Source organism: Jaculus jaculus, chromosome 4, assembly GCF_020740685.1.
Source record: "Jaculus jaculus isolate mJacJac1 chromosome 4, mJacJac1.mat.Y.cur, whole genome shotgun sequence".
NCBI lineage: Eukaryota > Metazoa > Chordata > Mammalia > Rodentia > Dipodidae > Jaculus > Jaculus jaculus.
Genome location: NC_059105.1, coordinates 159,169,430 through 159,193,631, shown reverse-complemented (window position 1 = coordinate 159,193,631; position 24,202 = coordinate 159,169,430). Strand labels below are relative to the sequence as shown.

At 48.2% G+C, this 24,202-nt stretch overlaps 1 protein-coding gene across 1 annotated transcript in view; it reads left to right on the top strand.

The window, feature by feature from the left end:
- The first annotated feature begins 12,320 nt into the window (after positions 1–12,320).
- The window catches only part of Pdia5 (protein disulfide isomerase family A member 5), a 130,461-nt gene continuing 118,579 nt past the window's right edge, over positions 12,321–24,202 (top strand). The window contains exon 1 of the mRNA XM_045147458.1: positions 12,321–12,414. Coding sequence (XP_045003393.1) covers positions 12,364–12,414 — 51 coding nt within the window. The 5' untranslated portion in view covers positions 12,321–12,363. The remainder of the gene's footprint in view (positions 12,415–24,202) is intronic.

Here is a 24,202-nt window from a genome sequence, read left to right as displayed (position 1 = left end):
CCCAGTACCATTTGTTGAAGACTTTTCTCTATTTCTTACTTTTATTTATTTATTTATTTATTTTGGTTTTGCAAGGTAGGGTTTCATTCTATCTCACTCTGGTCCAGGCTGGCCTGGAATTAACTCTGTCATCTCAGGGTGGCCTTGAACTCATGGCAATCCTCCTACTTCTGCCTCTCAAGTGCTGGGATTAAAGGCGTGCGCCACCACGCCCGGCTAACAGGCACAAACTTTTAATCCCAGCACTTGGGAGGCAGAAGTAGGAGGATTACTGTAAATTTGAGGCCATCCTGAGACTACACGCTTTCCTCACCACTTTTAAGTGCATACTTCAATGGCATTAAGAGCCTTCACTTTATAAGTGACTGTCACATTGTCTATTTGCAGAATTTTTTTTCATCTTCCCTCTGTCTGCTGAGGCTTTGGGTCTGGAAATCAAAGGAGCTGTGGTTACCTGCAGGAGACCCCCACAAGATCAGGCCAATTAAAACTCTATTCTGGCGGCAGTAGGTCATGGAACCCTCACCTGAGATTCCAGTCACTGTCCCCTGTTGACCTCTGGTCTTGGGAGGTGTTTAAAGTATATTGTTAAATAGGAGGCCGACCGGCAATGGGGACTTCAGTGATACGGTTTTCCTAAGTCATCACCAATGCGACAGAGGGGTTTTGAGGTGATGTACCTGCCCCAGTCACCCACCATCCTGTAAATCACCCCTTATTTGTGGTCCTGTAAGTAAACTCAAAAAAATTCAATACTTCACCAAGCTGGACTTGGATGGAATTTTTTTTTTTAATTTTTTCTTTATTTTCTTTAAATTTTTATTTTTTGTTTATTTTTATTTATTTGATAGTGACAGAGAGAGAAAGAGGCAGATAGGGAGAGAAGAGAGAGAATGGGAGCGCCAGGGCCTCCAGCCACTGCAAACGAACTCCAGACACTTGTACCCTCTTGTGCATCTGGCTAACGTGGGTCCTGGGGAATCGAGCCTCGAACTGGGATCCTTAGGCTTCACAGGCAAGCGTTTAACTGTTAAGCCATCTCTCCAGCCCAGAATTGTTATTTTTGTCTATCCTTGGTGCTCTATGTTTTTGTTTTGTTTTGGTTTGGTTTTCAAGGTAGGGTCTCACTCTAGCCCAGTCTGACCTAGAATTCACTACGTACTCTCAAGGTGGCCTCGAACTCACAGCGCTCCTCCCACCTCTGCCTCCCGAGTGCTGGGATTAAAGGCGTGCGCCACCACACCCAGCTTTTTTTTTTTTTTTTAATTTTATTTATTTATTTGAGAGCGACAGACACAGAGAGAAAGACAGATAGAGGGAGAGAGAGAGAATGGACGCGCCAGGGCTTCCAGCCTCTGCAAACGAACTCCAGACGCGTGCGCCCCCTTGTGCATCTGGCTAACGTGGGACCTGGGGAACCGAGCCTCGAACCGGTGTCCTTAGGCTTCACAGGCAAGCGCTTAACCGCTAAGCCATCTCTCCAGCCCAGCTTTTTTTTTTTTAATATTTTGTTTATTTATTTATATTTGAGTGAGAGAGAGAAAGAGGGGGGGGAAGAGGAAGATAGATAATGGATGTGCCAGGGCCTCCAGCCACTGTGAACAAAATCCACACGCATGTGCCACCTTGTGCAACTGGCTTTGCGTGGGTACTGGGGATTCGAACCTGAGTCCTTAGGCTTCTCAGTCAAGCGCCTTAACCACTAAACCATCTCTCCAGCCAGCCCCTTGTTGTTTTTGCTTGAGCCAATTCCCATTCTGCCAGTTGTCACAAAATAGTCGCTGTGCTGGTCCTCATGCAGCCCAGATGATGGAGGGAGCTTACGCGAATGCAAGGTGGCTCACCAAATTCACAGTCCAGTACAGGACAGGAATTTTTCTGGCTGCTCCCGCAGGGCCACTGCTGGAAAGTGAATGGCTCCCATTGCAGACCCTAATGGAGTAGGGACACGCTTCTTATGCTCTTCTCCTAATATTTCAAGGAGAGTGAAGTTAGAATTGCAAAACATTCCCAGAAGAGCCATAAATTGCAGCATGTTTAGCTTGTCTCAATTGCACAATGAAATGGTTTGGAGGGTTTTTTTTTTTCTTTTTTCTTTTGGCAACTTTTATTTTTCTATCTCCAGTTTAGCTCTCTAATTTCCTGACTCATAGTACATGGCTGCCTTCCTTCTTTCGTCTCCCCGGTTCTTACAGTTGGAGTTTTGGGGCCCCAAGAATCAGGAGCTTTTAGATTGCCTTATGCTTAGAAGACACCTAATTATAAGCAGTCTTAACTATGAGCAAGTTCACCATGTCCTTAATGTCTTAGAGCTTTAAAAAGTTGCCCGGCGTGGTGGTGCACGCCTTTAATCCCAGCACTCAGGAGGCCGAGGTAGGAGGCTATGAGTTCGAGGCCACCCTGAGACAACATAGTCAGCCTGGACTAGAGTGAAACCCTACCTCAAACAAACCAAAAGAAAGTTGAATGTACAAATGTTATTATAACAGCCTGAGTCATTAATCCAGCTCAATTAATAAATGACTTTGGGCTGGAGAGATGGCTTAGAGGTTAAAGCGCTTGCATCTGAAGCCTAAGGACGCACGTGGCCAGATGCACAAGGTACCACAAGCTCACAAGGTCGCACATGAGCAAAAGGGGACACAGGCGTCTGGAGTTTGATCGCAGGGCTGGAGGCCCCGGTGCACCAATTCTCTCTCTCTGTGTGCTCTCATTCTCGCTGTCTTAAAAATAAATAAGTAAATAAATAAAGTTAAAGCCAGTCTGCTGGGCTTGCCTCTAAAAAAAAAAGACTTTTAATGTCCATAGATTGCCATATAGCTCTCATCTAATTGAGATCTGGAGGTCCTCCGGCTCCTACGATGTTTGCTTGTGCTTCCCGGCTCTGCTCCTCCCCGCTTGTGTTTTGACGCATTCCAGATGCATGCGCCCCCTTGGGCATCTGGCTTATGTGGATCCTGGAGAATCGAACCTGGGTCCTTTGGCTTTGCCGGCAAACGCCTTAATCGCTAAGCCCTTGTTCTTTTCTTTTTTTTAAGAGAGGGTTGTTGGGGGGCGGGAATTGGCATGCCAGGGCCGCAACCATTGGAATTGAACTCCGGGTGCTTGCGCCACCTAGTGAGCATGTGCAGCCTCGCAAGCCTGTGTCACCTCTGTGTGTCTGGCTTACATGGGATCCAGAGAGAGAGCGAACATGGGTCTTTAGGCTTCGCAGGTCTCCAGGCCGAGCCACGGATTTTTCCAGTGCTGTTCTTGGCAAATGACTGAATGCTGGGGACTCTCAGGAAGTCCTCAGCAGGAGGGAGATGACGGTTCTCAGCAGGCTCTGCAGCCTCAAGCCCATGACCCAAGTGTGGGTGAGAAGTGCACTTTGCACCCCCTCTGTGGTTCAATTTCTTCAAAATGAAGCCAGCTTGTAAGAGAACTAGTAGAAAAACTAGAAGCTTCATTGTATTAGTTTTATATTACTGTGATAAAATACCCCACAGGAATATCTTAAGGAGGAATTGTTCATGTTGGCTCATAGTTTCAGAGATTTCAGTCCATTATTGGGGAGCATGGGCGAGGGTGGAACAGCACAGTAATTCACTCCATGATTCCAGGAAGCAAGCTTTCTTTTGTCACCTTTTTTCAAATTTGGATCCCCAGTCTCTGGGGTTATAGAGGCCATATTCAAGGTGAGTCTTCCCTTCCTTACTTTAATTGTGTCTGGAAACACCCTTACAGAGGAGTGCTTTACTACCTTTTAGGCGTTTCTCAATCAAGTTGGTGGTCAGGATCAATCACCATATTCACACATTGCTGATGGGAGTGTAAATTGGTCCAACCACTTTGGACAGTTGTATGCATAGCAATTATGTTTTAAAATGGTTGCCACCGCTTTATTCTTAGCAGCTATTATGGGCTGTACTGTGTCTCCTCTCCAGTTCATATGACAAACCCCAATTCTCAATACCTCAGAATATGACATTATTTTGAGATAATTAAGGTTAAATTAAGGTTATTAAGATGGGCCGCACATGAATGGCATCATAGAGAGAAGGAACTGGAGTCTGCACAAGAGGAAAGGTCATGGAAAGAAACAGGAAAAATAGAAGTCCTCAGGCTGGAGAGATGGCTTAGTGGTTAAGGCACGTGCCTGCGAAGCCTAAGGACCCCGGTTCGATTCTCCAGGTCCCACATAAGCCAGATGCACATGGTGGCACATGCATCTGGAGTTCATTTGCAGTGGCTGGAGGCTCTGGCTCACCCATTCTCTCTCTCTGTCTCTAATAAATAAAATAAATAAAAATAAAATCTCAAAAAAATATAGAAGTCCTCAATAAGCCAAGGAGAGAGGTCATCTGAAGAAACCATATCTACCAGCGCCTTGATCTTGGACTTCTAGACTCCAGATTCATGGTAAAATTACTTTTCTGATGTTTAAGCCATCTAGTCTGGGGCATTCTGTTGTGGCAGCTCTAGTGAGTTTAACGCAGCAGCCAAAACTGATGATGACCCAACTATCCTTGACGGAAGAATAAATAAATGATAGCATATTCTATTATTTAAAAGAAAGAAAGAAAGAAATCGCTGTGAGTTTGAGGCCACACTGAAACTACATAGTGAATTCCAGGTCAACCTTCAGCTCCTGGTGAGTGCACCTCTGACCCTTCTCCACCCTTTTCTGCCCTCCACATGGCAGCAACCCCCTGTACTTTCTTTTTTGCTCTCTCTAAATCCCTTTTCACGTTTCATCTAGGTCCACAAGGGTTCTCAGAACACACGAGTGTATCAGATTTTCTTCCCTTGGTTTTCCACTTTCCTAAATAAATAATTATCCTTCCTCCTCCCCCCACAAAGAAAAGGAACTGGGCTGGAGAGATGGCTTAGCCTGCAAAGCCAAAAGACCCAGGTTCAATTCCTCAAGACCCACATAAGCCAGATGCCCAAGGTGGCACATGCATCTGGAGTTCATTTGCAATGGCTGAAGGCCCTGGCATGCCCAATCTCTCTCTCTCTCTCTCTCTCTCTCTCAAATAAATAAATAAAAACTTAAAAAAATATTTTTATAAAGAACTAACTATTGATAAGTGACACACATGACTGACTCTCAAAACCCTAATACTGAGGGAAAGCAGGCAGACCCAAGGGAATGAGCTTCCATTTACTGGACGTTCAGGAACAGGCAATGATCTATGGTGCTCAAAACGCAAGTAGAGAGGAGCAGAGCTGGGCTGAGGGAAGCATGAATGTGGCTATTCTCTCTTTCTCTCTATCTGCCTCTTCCTCTCTCTCTCTCTCTCTCTCTCTCTCTCTCTCTCTCTCTCTCTCAAATAAATAAAACATGTAAAAAGTATTTTTTAAAAATTTTCAAAAAAGATGAGCCAGGTGTGATGGTGCACGCCTTTAATCCCAGCACTCAGGAGGCAGAGGTAGGAGGATCGCCATGAGTTCAAGGCCACCCTGAGACTACATAGTGAATTCCAGGTCCGCCTGAGCTAGAGTGAGATCCTACCTCGAAAAAAACAAACAAACAAAAAAATTCAAAAAAGAACATGAGAAAAGAAAAATTTGTGGCTCAAGCCCTTCACTGGGCTCTGGAAGTGAGGTGGCAAACAAGAAGGAAGGTTACTTTCAGGTTGGAGTCACAGCAAATACAACAAAATACACTTGTCCCTTGGTATCCGTGCGCTCCCCACAGATACCAAATCTAGTGGATACTCAAGTGCCTTATATAAAGTGGCATGATATTTGCATACAGCCTGGGCATCCCCTCCTATATACTTTAAATAATCTCTACGTTACTTGTAATACCTAATGCAATGTGAATGCTATGTAAATAGGTGGTACGCTGTACTGTTTAGGGAATAATTACAAGAAAGAAATCTGTTCATGTTTAGTACAGATGCAAATTTAAAAAAACAAACGTTTTCAGGGCTGGAGAGATGGCTTAGCGGTTAAGCGCTTGACTGTGAAGCCTAAGGACCCTGGTTCGAGGCTCGATTCCCCAGGACCCACGTTAGCCAGATACACAAGGGGGTGCATGCATCTGGAGTTCGTTGGCAGTGGCTGGAGGCCCTGGCGCGCCCATTCTCCCTCTTTCTCTCTGCCTCTCTCTCTCTCTATTGCTCTCAAATAAATAAATAAAAATAAACAAGACATATTAAAAATATTTTAAAAAATGTTTTCAATCCACAGCTGGTTGAATCCACAAACTCAGAACCCATGGGCAGAGGCAGACTGACATTATAGATGTGCAGGTAAGGCTTTGGCAGAACTTGAACTAGGCAATTAAGAAGCCTAGATGGAGCCGGGCGTGGTGGCGCACGTCTTTAATCCTAGCACTCGGGAGGCGGAGGTATGAGGATCGCTGTGAGTTCAAGGCTACTCTGAGACTACAGAGTTAATTCCAGGTCAGCCTGGACCAGAGTGAGACCCTACCTCGAAAAACCAAAATCAAACAAACAAAGAAAAAGTCTAGATGGGCTTGGGGGTGGGGATTTAGGTCAGTGGACGAACTCTGGGTTTGATACTCAGCACTGAAAAAAAAAAAAAAAAATCACAAAAGAACCAAACAACAAGGGAACTAGGAAGCTTGGATAGAAACAGTAAAATTGCCCTTGGATAGGTTGTCCTGGAAGGCCTGTCTGAGGGGTGATGGACAAGAGAGCTCTGAAGAATCAGAAGGTGTCATTCAAGCAAAGGCCAGGGAAGGTGGAGGCAGACAGAACCAGAAGTGGGAGCTGCTCCGGGGAGGGGGGTTTAGTAAGTGATGTTGCCTGTGTCAGGAGCTGGGCTGGCCAGCATGGGCTGAGGCACTGGGTGAGAACTTGAGAAGCAGGCCACACCACACAAAGCTCCAGGCCATGGAGGAGTTGGTTCCTTCTAAGGGCAGTAGGAAGCCACCCATTAGAGGGTTTCAGGGAAGTGACAAGACCCCAAATGGTATTGCCGCATGGGCTGTTGGGAAGGAGCACGCGCACTCCAGGATTCCAGGGAAGACCTTGGAGGTAGGATGGTGAGGCTAGGGGTCTGTTGAGAATGGGGGAGTCGAGGGTTACTGCTAGGATTTGGCTTTGAACCTGTAGACAGTGGGCGAGGCTAATTCAGGTACAACCTGCCTGCTGTTATGTCTGCAGCCTCAGGACAGCATGCATTAACACAATGAGTTCAAGAGAGGATTCTTCTTCTTCTTATTATTATTATTTTGACTTAGAGTCTCGCTCTAGCCCAGGCTGAATTCATTATGTAGTTTCAGGGTGGCCTCGAACCCACAGCGATCCTCCTGTCTGTGACTCCCAAGTGCTGGGATTAAAGGCGTGAGCTGCCCCACCCCGCCAGACGGAGAGGAATTTTTTGTTTTTATAGTTCAATTTTCCAAGAGCATATTGTGTGTGTGTGTGTGTGTATGTGTGTGTGTATATGCATGCAGAGGCCAGAGGAGGAAGTTGGATGTCCTCCTCTGTCACTGTTCCACCTCAATTCCCCAAGACAGAGTCTCTTCTGTTCCCTCACCCCAAGGTTAGAAAGGCTGACCAGTAAGCCCTGGTGATCCTGCTATCTCCACCTCCCTCGGTGCCAGGGCTATAGGCATGCACAACTATGCTGAGTTTTTTTTTTAAATATATTTTATTTATTTATTTAAGAGAGAGAGAGAATGGGCACGCCAGGGCCTCCAGCCACTGCAAACAAACTCCAGATGCATGCGCCTCCTTGTGCATCTGACTTACGTGGGTCCTGGGGACTCGAACTGGGGTCCTTTGGCTTTGCAGGCAAATACCTTAAGAGCTAAGCTACCTCTCCAGCTCCTCAGTTGTTTATGTGGGTGCTGGGGATTGAACTCAGGTCCTCATGCCAGCACAGAGAGTGCTCTTAGCCATTTCATGAGCCATTTCCTCGTCCCCTACATTTTATTTTAATAAGGCAACTAACATTCATATAACATTAGTCATTTAAAGGTTTTTACATTATTTATTCAATTTGTGTGAGCGCGCCATGGTCAGAGGAAAATTTCAAGGTGTCTATGCACCCCCTTCTTTGAGAGCGAGTCTCTTACAGCTCAAATGGCTACTCTGCAAATTAATGTCCTGCGAACTGGCCCACAGTCTGTGGGGTCTTCAAGGTCCACCTCTCATTGTCATAGTTACACTAGGGTCACAGATGCATGTGCCACTTTTCTTTGGTCTTTATTTATTGACTTATTTGAGGGAGAGAGAGAATGGGCATGCCATGGTCTCCACCCACTGCAAACAAACTCCATATGCATGCGCCACCTCGTGCATCTGGCTTATGTGGGTCCTGGGGAATCGATCCTGGCATTCTTTGGCTTTGCTACTAAGCCACCTCTCCAGCCCTGCATTGGACTTCATGTGGGTGCTGGGAAATTGAGCTAGGGCTGGCAGGCTCTGAAAGCAAGTACCTTTAACTGCTGAGCCATCTCCTAAATCACAGCAGTCATTCCAGAGCGCACAATTCGGTGGCGTTTCCTAGCTTCACAGTGTTGTGCCATCATTGCCTCTATCTAGTTCCAAAATATTTTCATTATCCGCAGCAGGATCCCTGTCTTCATTAAACAGTCATTCCCCTTTCCTTCACCTCTTCAGCCTCACGCAAACACCAGCCAGCTTGTAACACCTATCCTTCACATATCCTGGAATTTCATAGATATGTAATCATATGTGACTTCCAGTGTCTATTTTTTACTTTTTTTAAAAAATTTTTATTAGCATTTTCCATGATTATAAAAAACATCCCATGTTAATTCCCTCCCTTCCCCCCCACACTTTCTCCTTTGAAATTTCTGTTTGTTTGTTTTTTTTTTTTTCTAGTTAGCATGTTTTTGAGATTTGTTTACATGGTGATACTCATTTCTTTTAAGGGCTGGATAACACTCCAATGTGTGGGTGTATATCAAATCCCTTGAGTATATTTGGGTTGTTTCTGCCTTTTGGCTACTGGTGTCTGTGATGGCTAATCTTTTTTTTTCTTTTCTTTTCTTTTTCTTTCTTTTTTTTCGGGGTGGGGGGTTGAGGTAGAGCCTCACCTGTAGCCCAGGCTGACCTGGAATTCACTATGTAGTCTCAGGGTGGTCTCGAACTCACAGCGATCCCTTTGCCTCTGCCTCCCAAGTGCTGGGATTTAAGGCATGTGCCACCATGCCCGGCCTAACCTTTTGTTTTGTTTTTTCTTTCTTTTTATGTGTTGTGTGTGTGTGTGTGTGTGTGTATGTGCGTGACAGAGAGAGAGACAGAGAGACAGACAAACAGAGAGAGAGGGAATTGGCCCACCAGGACCTTCAGCCACTGGGATCCAACTCCAGACTTATGTGCCACCTGTGGGCATGTGCAACCTTGCACGCTTGTGTCACCTTGTGACTCTGGTGTATGTGGAATCTGGAGTTGAACATGGGTCCTTAGGCTTCACAGGCAAGTGCCTTAACTGCTAAGCTATCTCTCTAGCCCTAATCTTTCTTTCTTAACTAATTTATTTATTTCTTTTCAAATATTTTATTTACTTATTTGAGAGAGGGAAAGAGGGAAGAGAGAAAGAATGGGTGCACCAGGGCTTCCAGCTACTGCAAATGCATTCCAGATGCATGCACTGCCTTGTGCATCTGGCTTATGTGGGTCCTGGGGAATTGAACAGAGGTCCTTTGGCTTTGCAGGCAAGCACTTTAACTGCTAAGCCATCTCTCCAGCCCTAAATTATTTATTTTTTAACAGATTATACTTTTTTTGTTGTTGTTGTTGTTCCAGGCAGGGTGTCACTCTAGCCCAGGCTGACTTAGGATTCACTATGCATGCTCAGGCTGGTCGTAAGCTCACAGGATCCTCCTACATCTACCTTCCAAGTGCTAGGATTAAAGGTGTGTGCTGGGCTGGAGAGATGGCTTAGTGGTTAAGCGCTTGCCTGTGAAGCCTAAGGACTCCGGTTCGAGGCTTGATTCTCCAGGACCCACATTAGCCAGATGCACAAGGGGGCGCACGCATCTGGAGTTCGTTTGCAGAGGCTGGAGGCCCTGGCGCACCCATTCTCTCTCTCTCCCTCTATCTGTCTTTCTCTCTGTGTCTGTCGCTCTCAAATAAATAAATAAAAATGAACAAAAAAATTTTTTTAAAAAAGTGTGTGCTGACATACCTGGCCAGATTATATTCCCGTTTTCCTGGGGCTCTCCTCAATGGGGTTATGGGATTTACTGTGGGGTCATAAAAGCCTCAATAAGTTCCATTGGGATCATGCGGGGGGGGCTGCCTCAGGAGGTTCCTACCGCACTCTGTAGCTCTTACGACCCCTTTTCCCCCTTCCGCAGTGCACCCTGAGCCATGGCAGGCCTGTTTGCAGTCTGATTTAGTGTTGCGTTCTTTGTAGCCTCTGGATTTTTGCTTTGATAACTTGTGCTTAATCACCTTGTCTGCCGCCATTACCCTGGAGCTGGTTGTCAGGTTAGCAGTGAGAGCAGTGTTCACGGTGCTGCTGCCCCCCAAGTTCTCCTGGGCCCTGGCAGATGTGGAAGAGGTGGCAAGTCTCATGGTGGGCAATGGGTTATCTTCTTGCCTCAACTCTCCTCAGTGTAATCCCTAATCTTTTTTTTTTTTATATAATTGACAACCTCTATACTTATAGACAACAAACCATGATATTTCCCTCCCTTACCCCATTTTCCCCTTCACAACTCCACTCTGCATCATATCCCCTCCCTCTCTCCATTAGTCTCTCTTTTATTTTGATGTCATTGCCTTTTTCTCCTATTATGAGGGTCTTGTGAAGGTATTGCTAGGCACTGCGAGGTCATGAATATCAAGGCCAATTTCTGTCTGGGCAGTTGCTCTTACATTCTTTTTTTTTTTTTTAAATTAATTACTTATTTATTTGAGAGCGACAGACACAGAGAGAAAGACAGAGGGAGAGAGAGAGAATGGGCGCGCCAGGGCTTCCAGCCTCTGCAAACGAACTCCAGATGCGTGCGCCCCCTTGTGCATCTGGCTAACGTGGGACCTGGGGAACCGAGCCTTGAACCGGGGTCCTTAGGCTTCTCAGGCAAGCGCTTAACCGCTAAGCCATCTCTCCAGCCCGCTCTTACATTCTTTCTGCCACCTCTTCCGCAATGGACCCTGAGCCTTGGAGGGTGTGATAGAGATGTTTTAGTGCTAAGCACTCCTCCGTCACTTCTTCTCAGCACTGTGTTGCCTTCTGGGTCATCCCAGTGGTCACAGTGTGATGGCTAATCTTGATTTTCAACTTAATTGGATCTAGAATCACTTAGAATACAAAACTCTGAGCTTGTCTGGGAGGGAGTTTCTAGATTAGATTGAGATGGGAAGACCCACCTGAAGTTTTGGTGACACTATTTTATGGGCTGGGTCTAGGCCTAAATAAAAAGGAGAGAATGATGGAGCTGGAAAGATGGCTTAGTGGTTAAGGCGCTTGCCAGCAAAGCCAGAGGACCAAGACTCGATTTGCCAGTACAGGCTTAAAAGGTGGTACATGCATGTGGAGTTCATTTGCAGTGGCTAGAGGCCCTGGCGCACCTATTTTTTTTTTCTTTCTCTCTCACACACAGTCCCTCTCTGCCTCTGTCTCTCAAATAAATACTTTTTTTTTTCTTTAAAAAGGGAAAAATAAGGGCTCGAGGGATGGCTTAGCAGTTAAGGCGTTTGTCTGCAAAGCCAAAGGACCCAGATTTGATTCCCCAGGACCCACGTAAGCCAGATGCACAAGGGGTTGCACGCATCTGGAGTTTGTTTGCAGTGGCTGGAGCCCTGGTGCACCCATTCTCTCTCTCTCACTGTCTCCCTTTCTCCCTCTCTGTCAAATAAGTAAATAAAAATATTTTAAAAAGAAAAGAAAAAAAAAAGAGCATTCATCCCCCTTTTCCTCCTGAAGGGATGTGATGTCTGATTCACGCTCCTGCCATTTAAAACCTCAAACTTGGGGCCAGAATGGACCGCCCACCGCCCTTCCTTCCTTAAGTTGCTTTTGTCAGGTTATTTTATTGCAGCAATCAGAAAAGTAACTAGCACGGTGTCCAAGCGCTGGGGCACACTTTTTTCATTCTTTTGAGTATGTATGCCTGAGCCCTTCACTCCGCAAAGGCATGAACTGCCACGCCTAACTCCTCAGCCTTTTCTGGGCTCCGTCCAGGCATCTGCTCTGTTTCTAAGGGCTTGGGACCCCCCCCCACCACCACGCGATAAACTACAACTCCCGGCAGGCACTGCTCCCGGTCAGCCTCTCCCTGCTTGGCGCGCATGCTTTGGCAGACGTGGCACCGGGAGGCGGGGAGCGGCTTTGCAAGTGGCTGTGCAGCCGGCGGAGCTCGCGGGCCGGCGGGCGGGCTGGCTGGAGCCGGAGCCGGAGCGGAGAGCTCAGCCGGCGGCGGGCATGGCGCGGGCCGGGCCGGCGTGGAGGCTGCTGCTGCTGCTGGCGATCGGGGTGAGGCTGCAGGATCCCGGGGGTGCTGGGGTCCGCGCGCGGGGCGCCGGGGGTTCGTGCAGAGCCGGCACGTGCGCCCCGCGTACCCGCCGGCGCTCGGGGGCTCGGGCTTTCCCGGGACTCGCCGTGCCTCGGCAAGGGGCCGGGGGCGGGGGCGTGCGTGCCGGGTGGCCCGGGGGCGGGGGTGGCGGTGGTGATGGGGGACCCGTCCCTCCTCTCCCGGTGCTCGCTGACGCCGGGGCTGGGGCGCTGGGGGCGGTGGGTTTGCTGCACGGAACTGGGCGACTCCTGGCAGGGCGCTGGTGCCATCACACAACTTCGCTGGGGGAGGAGGGGCGGAGGTGGCGCGCAGGTCGGGAGGGGGGGGGGAGGGCGGTGGTGCCACTAGCCCGGGCGGGATGGGATTGGGGGTTTTGCTCCCCGCACCTGTGTGAGTACCGCGTGGGATGGGGGTGCTTTCCACCTGCGCTGCCGGAAACCTTGTTTTAAAGGGCCACCGTGGCCCTTGGTTTCGACCACCCCCTCCCCAACCCCCAGGCAGCTAGGAAACTGGGACTTTGGCTGGTGGTGAGGCAGGCTTGCAGAGCTGGGTGGGGTCGCCGCCCCCCCCCCCCCGCCCCAAGGAGTTCTGCCCCATACCGGTGTCTGCTGCCAGCTGCCGCTTTGCCCGCTCTCCCGGCCGTGTGGCGCCCTGGATCACCTAACGTGTCTCAGTTTCTTCACCCCAGGAGATGGGGACAGTAGAGACACCCCTTCACAAGGTTGTCAGAAGGGTAGGATGGCAGGTCAGAGGAGGAAGCTCTGCAGACTGCAAAATCATACAGGAGTGGAGGAGGGGTGGGCCTGGGTGCTAGGAGGGGTGGGCAGGTCCCTAGAGGAATTTGCTACCCATGGTGTGTGTGTGTGTGTGTGTGTGTGCGCGCGCGCGCGCGTGTGTTTTGAGTTGGGGTTGAGGTTGGTGGAGTTCTGCCGGCCATCCCCCCCCTCCCCCGGAGAGATCGGAATGGGTGTGTCCCAGCACTGAGAACCTGTGTTTGGCCTTGGTAACTGTGGGTGTGGGTGATGGGATGTTGTGGCCTTGTTCCCCATCTGTCCCATAACTTCTGATCTCCCTTATGTTAGGATCCTCCACCCCCGCATCCCAGTCACTCTTTTTTTAAAATTATTTATTTATTTATTTTTATTAGCAACTTCCATAATTGTAAAAATATCCCATGGTAATTCCCTCCCTCCCCTCACTTTCCCTTTGAAACTGCATTCTCCATCATATCTCCTCCAGTCACTCTTTCTTTACCAAGTTTTAGAAAACTTCCAGCTCCTGATAGGCTCACCAACCAAGATCAATCGATCTTTCTTTCTTTCTCTCTCTCTCTCTCTTTCTTTTTTCCTTCCCTCAATGGGTGTGGCAGAGGGATGCTGGGCAAACAAGCGTAGGAACAGTGTGTGAAACTCTTGCATCTTCCACTGCCCTGTCCTTTGGGGATCACCAGTGAGGTAGCCTCAAGTTCTCTGTCTCCCTCCTCTGAATCCTCCCTCCAGTGGAGAGCCAGGCTTGGGGAGCTCCGCCGCTCCCCTTCCCTGGGGCATCGCTTGCTCTTGGCATCGGGGTCCTTGGAGCCAGGTGGACTGATCCCCTGTCAGGTCTTGGTACTTGGACTCTTTGAAGGGGTGGGGGGGAGTTCTGAGCTTTCTTTTCTTCCCTTCTTCCTTCCTTCCTGTAAGAACAAGAGTTTGGGAGTCTGAACTTTTACTCAGCAAACATCAATCCAGCACATTGCTTATCCCAGGGTTGGGTTTCAGATGGGGAGCAAAATACACATTTTGTGCCAGTACCCTGGTATTGCCCGGGACTGGTCAGGAATCGATCCTGTGAGCAAATAATGACAGAAGAGCAAGGGCTCTTACCCTAGTGCTAATGCCCTAGCAGCTGGCAGCCTTCACTGATTGGGAGCCGAACAGTGTTATAGAGGGTGGGCCAGCCGTGGCCTTCCTGAGGGGGGCTGAGCGGGAGTCTAGAATGAGTGTGCAAGGTACTTAGCCAGGGTAGAGGCCTGCAGGAGCCTCCCCTCAGGCAGTGTGCAAGAGTGCAGAGGTCTGCCCGGGGCATCCCCACCTGGGAGTCCTAAGCAAAAAAAAACTGATCTCTTTGCCCTACATCTAGAATTGACTTAGCAGGTGAGACAGCTAGCCAGCCTGGGCAAATGAAATGCTGTGTGGATCTGATAAGGGTTTCCTGAGTCCCTGGGAACACGTTGGGTTCTTTATTCCCTCAGTGTGGACTGAGATTCGCTGGACAGGGACCCTCGGATTATGAGGAAGTACATGTTGTTAGCCTTTTTTTTTTTTTTTTTTTTTTTTGGCCTAAGCCTGGAATTACAGCTACTGGGGAGGCGGAGACAGGAGGATCACAAGGTCTGCTTGTGCTACAGAATGAGTTCAAGGACAGCTTGGGCAACTTAGGGAGACCTTGTCTGAACATTTAAAAGAAGAAGAAAAGAGCGCTTGGCTTGCATGTGTAAGAAGCAATTCCCAGTACAACCAGTAATTATAGAGTCCCCCTTACTAGTTCCCTTTTCTGGGTCAACAAGAAGGGTGGGGGCTGGGGGTGCAGCGCCATTGGTAGAATCCTTGCCTAGCATACATAAAACCCTGGGTTTGATCCCTAGCACCACAAAAAAAAAAAAAAAAAAAAAAGTCTGGATGGGCTGGAAAGATGGCTTAGTGATTAAGCGCTTGACTGTGAAGCCTAAGGACCCTGGTTCGAGGCTCAGTTTCCCAGGACCCACATTAGCCAGATGCATAAGAAGGTGCATGTATCTGGAGTTCGTTTGCAGTGGCTGGAGGCCCTGGCGCGCCCATTCTCTCTATCTGCCTCTTTCTCTCTGTTACTCTCAAATAAATAAATAAAAATAAAAATAAAGGACTGGAGAGATGGCTTAGCGGTTAAGGCATTTACCTGCAAAGCCAAAGGATCCCAGTTCAATTCCCCCATACCCACGTAAGCTAGATGCACAAGGAAGCCTATGCGTCTGGAGTTTGTTTACAGTAGCTACATGCCTTGGCATGTCCATTCTCTCTCTCCCTCTCTCTCTCTCTCTCCCTCTTTCTCTCTAAAACACACTCCCACTTTCTCTCTCTCAAATAAACAAACAAACACACAAAACCCAGAAGTGGTGGTATATGTCTGTTCTTTCAGCTATAGAGAGGCAAAAACTGTATAGCAAGTGCAAGGTCAGTGTGGGGAATATGAGACACTGTTGTCTCAAAATAAAAAATAAATAAATAAAAGGCTGAGTATAGTACAAGAAGGGATTTTGAGAGACCACATTTAACTTTATCAAAGTATGTCTATAATTGTTCTGCATTATTATCAGTTATTGTTAATATCTGACTTTGCCTAATTTTCAAATTAAACGTAATCATTGGTATGTACCTATGAGAAACAAGTCTGTATAATGTTCCAGGTGATCTGGGAGTGTTGGAGCTATCTCCCTCAGACAAGGGGGAAGCTCTGCTATGAAAGGGTTTACAGAGCTCTGTGTATAGGGATGTGTACACATTTTTTTTTTTTTTACAGGCAAAAATATGGAAATGACTTAAATGCTCAACAAAGGTGGCATGGTTCAATACCTACCAGGCCCTTTCACACTATGGAGAGGAATGTTTGTGTTTATCAGTTTGGGCAGCTGTATAAGAAATTCACCATAACCTGGGTGGCTGGTAAATAACAGAAATTTGTTTCTCACAGTTTTAGGGTGTCACTGCAGTCAAATGTAGAGCAAGACCTTCTTTAAGCTGATGACCGTTGACTTCTTTTGATTAATTAATTATTATTATTATTATTATTTTGGTTTTTTGAGGTAGGGTCTTGCTCTAGCCCAGACTGACCTGGAATTCGTCTCAGGGTGGCCTCGAACTCATGGCGATCCTCCTACCTCTGCCTCCTGAGTGCTGGGATTAAAGGTGTGCGCCACCACGCCCGGCTGTAACTTCTTATATTTTAGTATGGCAGAGAGAGAGAGGGAGAGAGAGCAAGCAAACATGCTAGAGAGCTCTCTCTCTCTTTCTAAGGTACTGACCTCATTCTCGAGTTCTACACTTTTGGACTAATCACCTTCCCAAGGCCCCACGTCTTAATACTAGTACAGCGCATTAGGATTTCAGTGTATGAATTTTGGAGTGACAAACATTCAGCCCATTTCTGCATTTATGAAGAACAGTTCCACTTACTAGGATGCGCCGCTTCTTGTTGAAGTACACTACAGCGTTGATGGAGTCTATCTAAAGATGTGGACAGTTGCTCAGGTGTGAAGAGCCGGCTATAAAACCGAAGCCGGGGGTGGCTTAAGCTTGTGTGTGTGAATTAACGAGGCGTCCAAATATTAGCCCAGATCGGTCTAGGTGGTGGGGTGGTGGATGACGCCTGCGTTTTCTCAGTTTTGCATATGAGCGTGTGTTCAGCTAAAGATTTCCTAAAGGCTGCTTTTGGAGTCTTTAGCCTTCTAGAATACAAGTTATAATGGCCCAGGAGCTAATGGGCTGCGGAGGTCAGGCTTGGCTGCCCTACCCTTTGCCCCAGGGAGGGTCCACTTTCTTGCTGTCCAGCTGGCTCTTCCCGTCCAGTCCTACCCTTCCCCAAGGACATGCGTGCTGATTGTCATCCAGCTCCCTTGCAGGCCACAAGATGGAGAGCTGTCATGTCAATGAGCCTGAGAGCCCTTTAGATGCCCCTTGATCAGTGGCTCTTAAATGTCAGGCAGAGCTCTACTGCTGGGCTGTGACCAAGTTTTCACTGATCCACTGTGAAATTAGACAAATCACAATAGTGATTAGATTAAAAAAAAAAACAACTAATTCTGTTATTTTCAGTTTTCGGGCTTCCCTAAGCACTTTGGCTAGTGCTCAGAGATGAGGGTATGCATGCCTACAACATGTGAGGCCCTCAGTTTGATCCTTGACAACATCACACACAGACGCCCATCCATTTTTCAGTCTTAATGTCTATATTTTGGATGGGTTTCTCTTTTGGTTTTCCGAAGTAGGGTCTCACTCTAGCTCAGGCTGACCTGCAATTCACTATGTAGTCTCAGGGTGGCCTTGAACTCATGGTGATCCTCTTACCTCTGAGGCCTCCCAAGTGCTGGGATTAAAGATGTATACTGGCTGGCTTTTCTTTTTTTTGGAGGGGGGGGATTGACGTAAGGTCTTGCTGTAGCCCAGGCTGACCTGGAATTCACTGTGTAGTCTCAGGGTGGCCTCGAACTCAAGGTGATCCTCCTACCTCTGCCTCCCAAGTGTTATTTATTTATTTATTTATTTTGAAGTAGGGTCTCCCTCTAGCCCAGGCTGACCTGGAATTCACTGTGTCTCAGGGTGGCCTCGAGCTCATGGCAATCCTCCTACCTCTGCCTCCCGAGTCCTGAGATTAAAGGCATGTGCCACCACGCCTGGTCCCCAAGAGTTAATTTTTGAAAAACAAATCTGATGGTAGTATATTGGAATTTTTTTTTTTTTTAATTAAAAGTCCATTCTTGGAGCCAAGCAGATGGTTCTGCAGTTAAAGGCTCTTACTCTGCAAGCCGACTGACTTGTGTTCAAATCCCTAACATTCACATAAAGCCGTATGCAAAATAGCACACATGTCTGTAATCCTAGTGTGCCTGTGGCAATGGAAGGCCGAGCCTGGGGAATCCTGAAGCTCACATGGCCAGCAAGACCTACTAGACTGGCATTCTCAGCAACAGGAGAAGACCCCGTCTCAGATAGGGTTACAGGACAGGATCATCGCTTTGAGTTTGTTCTCTGACTTCTGCATGCGTACCACCACACACATATGCACACAAGTAATGAAGAAAGTCCATTCTTTAAAAAAAATATTGTCTCTATTTATTAGGGAGAGAAAAAAGCAGATAGAGATAGAAAAAGAGAGAGAGAGAATGTGCACGCCAGGGCCTTTAGCCACTGCAAACAAACTCCAGACATAAGTGCCACCTTGTGCATCTGGCTTACATGGGTACTTGGGGAATGGAGCCTGGGTCCTTAGGCTTCCTAGGTCGTAACTGCTAAGCCATCCCTCTAGCCCCCAAAGTTCTTAAAACTTTTTTGTTTATTTTTATTTATTTATTTGAGAGCGTCAGAGAGAGAGAGAGAGAGAATGGGCGCGCCAGGGCTTCCAGCCTCTGCAAACAAACTCCAGACGCGTGCGCCCCCTTGTGCATCTGGCTAACGTGGGACCTGGGGAACCGAGCCTCGAACCGGGGTCCTTAGGCTTCACAGGTAAACGCTTAACCGCTAAACCATCTCTCCAGCCCCATTCTTGATAGAACTTATTTTTTAAGAAAAAGATAGTACTGGGGAGAGGGCACCAGTGAGATTGCCTTAGCCGTTAAGAGCGCTTGCTGTGCAAGCATGAAGGTTGCACACAACCGTAACCCCAGCCTTGTGGGTGGGGAGTGGGGCCGAGATCAGAGAATCACTTTGGGGGATGCTGAAAGCTTCAGCTGTGGGTTGAGTGAGAGAGACTCTGTCTCAAGGAAACAGGCAAGTGAGCAACAAGAGGAAGACGCCTATGTTCTCTTCTGGCCTCCTCACGTGTGTGTAAAAAAAATGTGTGCATCTGCACACACATGACTGTACAACACACACACACACACACACACACACACACGGGTATGCACCAAAAAATAGATAATACATATTGTATTTACAAGTATATTTTAAAAGTATAGGTCATGGGCCGGAGAGATGGTTTAGCTGTTAAGGCGCTTGCTTGCGGACCTCGGTTCAATTCCCCAGGACCCTCGTTAGCCAGATGCACAAGGGGGCGCACGCATCTGGAGTTTGTCTGCAGTGGCTGGTGGCTCTGGTACGCCCCATTCTCTCTCTCTCTCTTTCTTTGTCAAACACATAAATAAATAAATAAACTATTTTTTTAATTTTTATTTATTTATTTATTTGAGAGCGACAGACACAGAGAGAAAGACCGATAGAGGGAGAGAGAGAGAATGGGTGCGCCAGGGCTTCCAGCCTCTGCAAACGAACTCCAGACGCGTGCGCCCCCTTGTGCATCTGGCTAACGTGGGACCTGGGGAACCGAGCCTCGAACTGGGGTCCTTAGGCTTCACAGGTAAGCGCTTAACCGCTAAGCCATCTCTCCAGCCCAAATAAACTATTTTTAAAAATATATAGTTCATGAGATTCAGAAGTTTGAGAACTGATTATACTCAGCCTTTTTCTTTTCTTTTTCTTTTTTTTTTTTTTTTGAGGTAGGGTTTCACTCTTGTCCAGGCTGACCTGGAATTCACTCTGGGCATAGTCTCAGGGTGTCCTCAAACTCACAGTGATCCTTCTACCTTTGCCTCCAGAGTGCTGGAGTTAAAGGCATGTGCCACCATGCCCAGCACTTAGCCTTCTTATTTTCTTATTTTATTTGTATTCTGTGGTGCTGCTGGGGATCTAACCTAAGACTTTGTGCACACTAGACACATGCTGTACCACCGAGGCTCCCCGGGGGAAAGAGATTCCCACTCAGTCTCTCACTTAGTAAAAAGTAGAGCCAGACCTGCTGAATTATAAATTGGGTTCTTCTCTGAACCCTTTCTTAGTACCTTCTTAGTGCCTCTCACTTGCTTCCCGGTCTGCCTCCCCACTCATGCCCCTTGTCAATAGCTGAAGGCTCAGACCCTGGGGACAGTGGGTGGAGACGCAGGAGGAACATGATTGCTCCTGGCCTCCCATCCCTTGCAGAGCTTTTGAGGTACACTCCCTTGGTTCAGCTCTTCTCTGGCACCATTATACATTTAATAGCCTTTTGTGGGCTGGCCTGGGGACCTAATTGCCATTTATAATGCTGTTTGGAGCCTGGGGTGCTCTGTTCCCACCGAAATAAACACATTATCGAGGAAGTCTTAAAACAGCGCCCAGGCCCAGTACGTAGGTGGAAATGTGGCCAAACGCCATAAAAACAGCAAGTGCTAACCACTGCGGATTCAGGGCCAGGCCATGGGGTGGGCACCGGGTGGCCAGAGAAAGCCCCAGAAAAGTGCAGGCGGGAGCTGGCCTCACAGGGAGGGCGGGCCCTGAGCTCTGTGGCTGTGCAGTTGCCCCCTGTCTGGCTATTGTGTGCCCAGCTTCACAGCCCAGGGTCTGGCATGTGGATGGTGCCAGGAGTGAACGCTGCAGGAAGCAGAAAGAGCCTCTAAGGCTTGAGATGTGGGCAAGGAGGAGGGCTGCTAGGTCAGGCAGGCTGGAAGGGGGGATCGACCCCTGGCAGTGAGGGCGTAAGATTAGAGAAGTATATCATAAAAAACAATCTTAGGGCTGGAGAGATGGCTTAGTGGTTAAGTGCTTGCCTGTGAAGCCTAAGGATCCTGGTTCGAGGCTCAATTCCCCAGGACCCACATTAGCCAGATGCACAAGGGGGCGCACGCATCTGGAATTTGTTTGCAGTGGCTGGAGGCCCTGGCATGCCCATTCCCTCTCTCTCTTTCCCTCTTTGTCTGTCACTCTCAAATAAATAAATAATAATAACCAAAAACAAATTAAAAAAGAAAACGATTGTTAAAAAAAAAATCTTGGGCTGGAGAGATGGCTTAGCGGTTAAGCACTTGCCTGTGAAGCCTAAGGACCCCGGTTTGAGGCTCGGTTCCCCAGGTCCCACGTTAGCCAGATGCACAAGGGGGCGCACGCGTCTGGAGTTCATTTGCAGAGGCTGGAAGCCCTGGCGCGCCCATTCTCTCTCTCTCCCTCTATCTGTCTTTCTCCCTGTGTCTGTCGCTCTCAAATAAATAAATAAAATATGAACAAAAAATATTTAAAAAAAAAATCTTAAATATCTGGTAAAGCCCTGGAACTGGATTCTGTAGGCCATGGAGAGACATGGTGAAACCAGCCTTTTGTTTTTAAATTATTTTTATTTTATTTGAGAGAGAGAATTGGCACGCCAGGGCCTCAGCCACTGCCATTGAACTCCAGACGCTTGTGCCACCTAGTAGGCACATGCCATCTTAACGCTTGCTTCACCTTTGTGCATATGGCTTACGTGGGATCTGGAGAATCGAACGCAGGTCCTCAGGCTTCGCAGGCAGGCGCCTCAACTGCTAAGTCATCTCTCCAGCTCCAAATCAACCCTGTTCATGACACCAGTCAGGCCACAGGGAGCGGTGGGCTGGAGTGGTCAGGCAGAGTTGCTTTTCTCAGAACACTCTCTTTGGCTTTTCTTCCCTGTTATCTGTAAGATAGTCATCAAGTGTGATGTGGGGGAAAGTGTGGGCTTTCCGCCAGCTGATGCTCAGGAGCTATGTGTGGCCTTGGGCTCTGCCTCACTTTTCTTGCTCATAAATGTGGAAATGACACCCATCTCACAGAACTGAAAGGCTCAGAAACCATAGAGGAAGCTTATGCGTTGCCTGGCATTGTCATTAGGAGCCACGTCATCACACCAGGTGATGTGATGGGAAGTTGGGGAGGAGAGGAGTGGGGGAGGGCTTGAGCGATGTTATGTGAGCTGGAGGCCATGTGACATGAGTAAAGTTGGGGAGGCGCTGTGCTATTGGGGTTCTTTTTAGGTGTCATTAGGACTGGCTCTCATATTGCCTAGGAGATGATACCTGGGCAGTGTTACTTAGAAGAGGGTTGAGAATTTAAACCACCATCTTTCTTCCTATTCCTTCTGAGAGTTGAATCCTCTCTTGGGGACAGAGCCACCAACCACACGAATCCCTAGAGGGTTTCACCCCAGCTTTGTGGTTTTGTTCGGCGCGGCTCCCCTGTGTTGGTTTTGAGGCCAAGTATATAGCTGAGTCAGAACCAGATGCTTGGGCTGTGTGATGGTTAAGTCTTGTGTCAACTTGATCTGGTTAGGAATCCACAGACATTCCTCATAAGTGGGTCTCTGAGGTTGCTTCCAGGAAGGATTAACTAAAGGAGGAATCCTTCCCCCAAGGGTGAGCTCTTCCCCCAGAGTGGGCGGCCCCTGTCAGAGGAGAGCTTTATCAAAAGAAGCTCTGGGAAGAAAAGTGTCATCATCCTCCCCTTCCTCCTGGCTGCCGGTGCTGCTTGCTCTTCCCAATGTGGACCGAAGACCTGCGTGGACTGAAGAGCAGCGTCTCTCCAGGATGCCTCCAAGGCCTTCAGTGCCGGGTTGGGACTACTGAAGCATCCAGCCTCGCGGACTTGTGAGCAGCTACCAGGTTCCTTGACTCTCAGGCCTGTGATCTGCTACTGTTGGACTGTTGTAAACTAGTCAAATAATTCTGCCCCCCTTTTTTGTTTTTTCGTGGTAGGGTCTCGCTCTAGCTCAGGCTGATCTTGAATTCACTCTGTAGTCTCAGGGTGGCTTCGAACTCACGGCGATCCTCCTACCTCTGCCTCCCGAGTGCTGGGATTAAAGGCGTGCGCCACCACGCCCGGCAGACTCCCTTTTAATACAGTTCATTCTGTCACTTCTGTTCCTCTAGAGAACCCTGACTAGAACAGGTTGCAAGAAGGACTTAAGCATTTTTATATTGTCTACAGTGACCCAACCTTCTCCTGCTGTGTCTTGCGGGGGCAGGGCAAGATGTAAAGGGGCACCAATGTTTCCCCACAGTAGGCTGGCACTTCCTTTCTGTTTGGCCTGCCTTGCAGCATGTACCCGAGTCTCTGGCTATGCGTTTGCTTCAGTGACCAGAATTGTGAAAAATCTGATATATTCATAGAAGTGCTTAGAGTCAACCAGGCATGGTCATATATCCCACGTCAGTGTGGTATTGGGTTGTCTGTTAATGTGGTTGTCTATTAAGATGGTTGAATACTGTGTGTTCCCCCTCTCTGTTCCCCAGAGAGGGATGGGTGTATGGCCAGGGGCGGGGGGGGGGTCAATATACTTTTACAAGATGATAGTGTGTGTGGCCTGGCGGATTCCGGGAAGGAGGAGGATAGGTTGGGGCACACGGTGACTCGCCTGAGTGTTTAAGCAGCAACACGGGCGCTGTTTTCCTGCGGTGCCAGGGTCACTTGCTCCGTAGCTCCCTGATGGCTCTGCCGCAGGAGGGTAGCTGATTAAGTACCAGCTGTCTTCCTCTGCCCCAAGTAGCTCTTGTGTCCCCTCTGGCCATCCTATGATCCACATCAGTCTGCGGACACTTCTTACTGGCTGTTAGCTTTGCAATCATGCATGGGGTGGGGTTAATGACAGATGGCATAGGCTACAATAGCCCCTTTACATGTTTTTATTTTTTATTTTTATTTATTTATTTGAGAGCAACATACAGAGAGAGGAAGAGGCAGAGAGAGAGAGAGAGAGAGAGAGAGAGGCAGACAGAGAGAGAGAGAGAGAGACAGAGAGAGAGGGAGAGAGAGAGAGAATGGGCACGCTAGGGCCTCCAGCCACTGCAAACGAACTCCAGATGCATGCGTCACCTTGTGCATCTGGCTAACGTGGGTCCTGGGGAATCGAGCCTCGAACCGGGGTCCTTAGGCTTCACAGGCAAGCGCTTAACCGCTAAGCCATCTCTCCAGCCTCCTTTACATGTTTTTATTCCTCAAAGTCACACAGAGGCCCGTGTTGTGTGTGTAGTTTTCAATTCTTTCTAGGCTGCTGGGGCCTGTCCAGCTCCTGGCTTCACCATGCCTGAAGGTCCTTGCTGGAAGGAAGACCTGGGCTGAGGGCTGTAATCTGGGGCTCATAATCGCTAGCCTGGAAGACTTTGTTGTTGGGTCAAGTAGGGGAGGGACCTCTGAGGACCAGCCTGTTTGCTTTCATCAAAGGGTCATATCTTGCTGTACCTCGGATAGAATATTCTCTGTA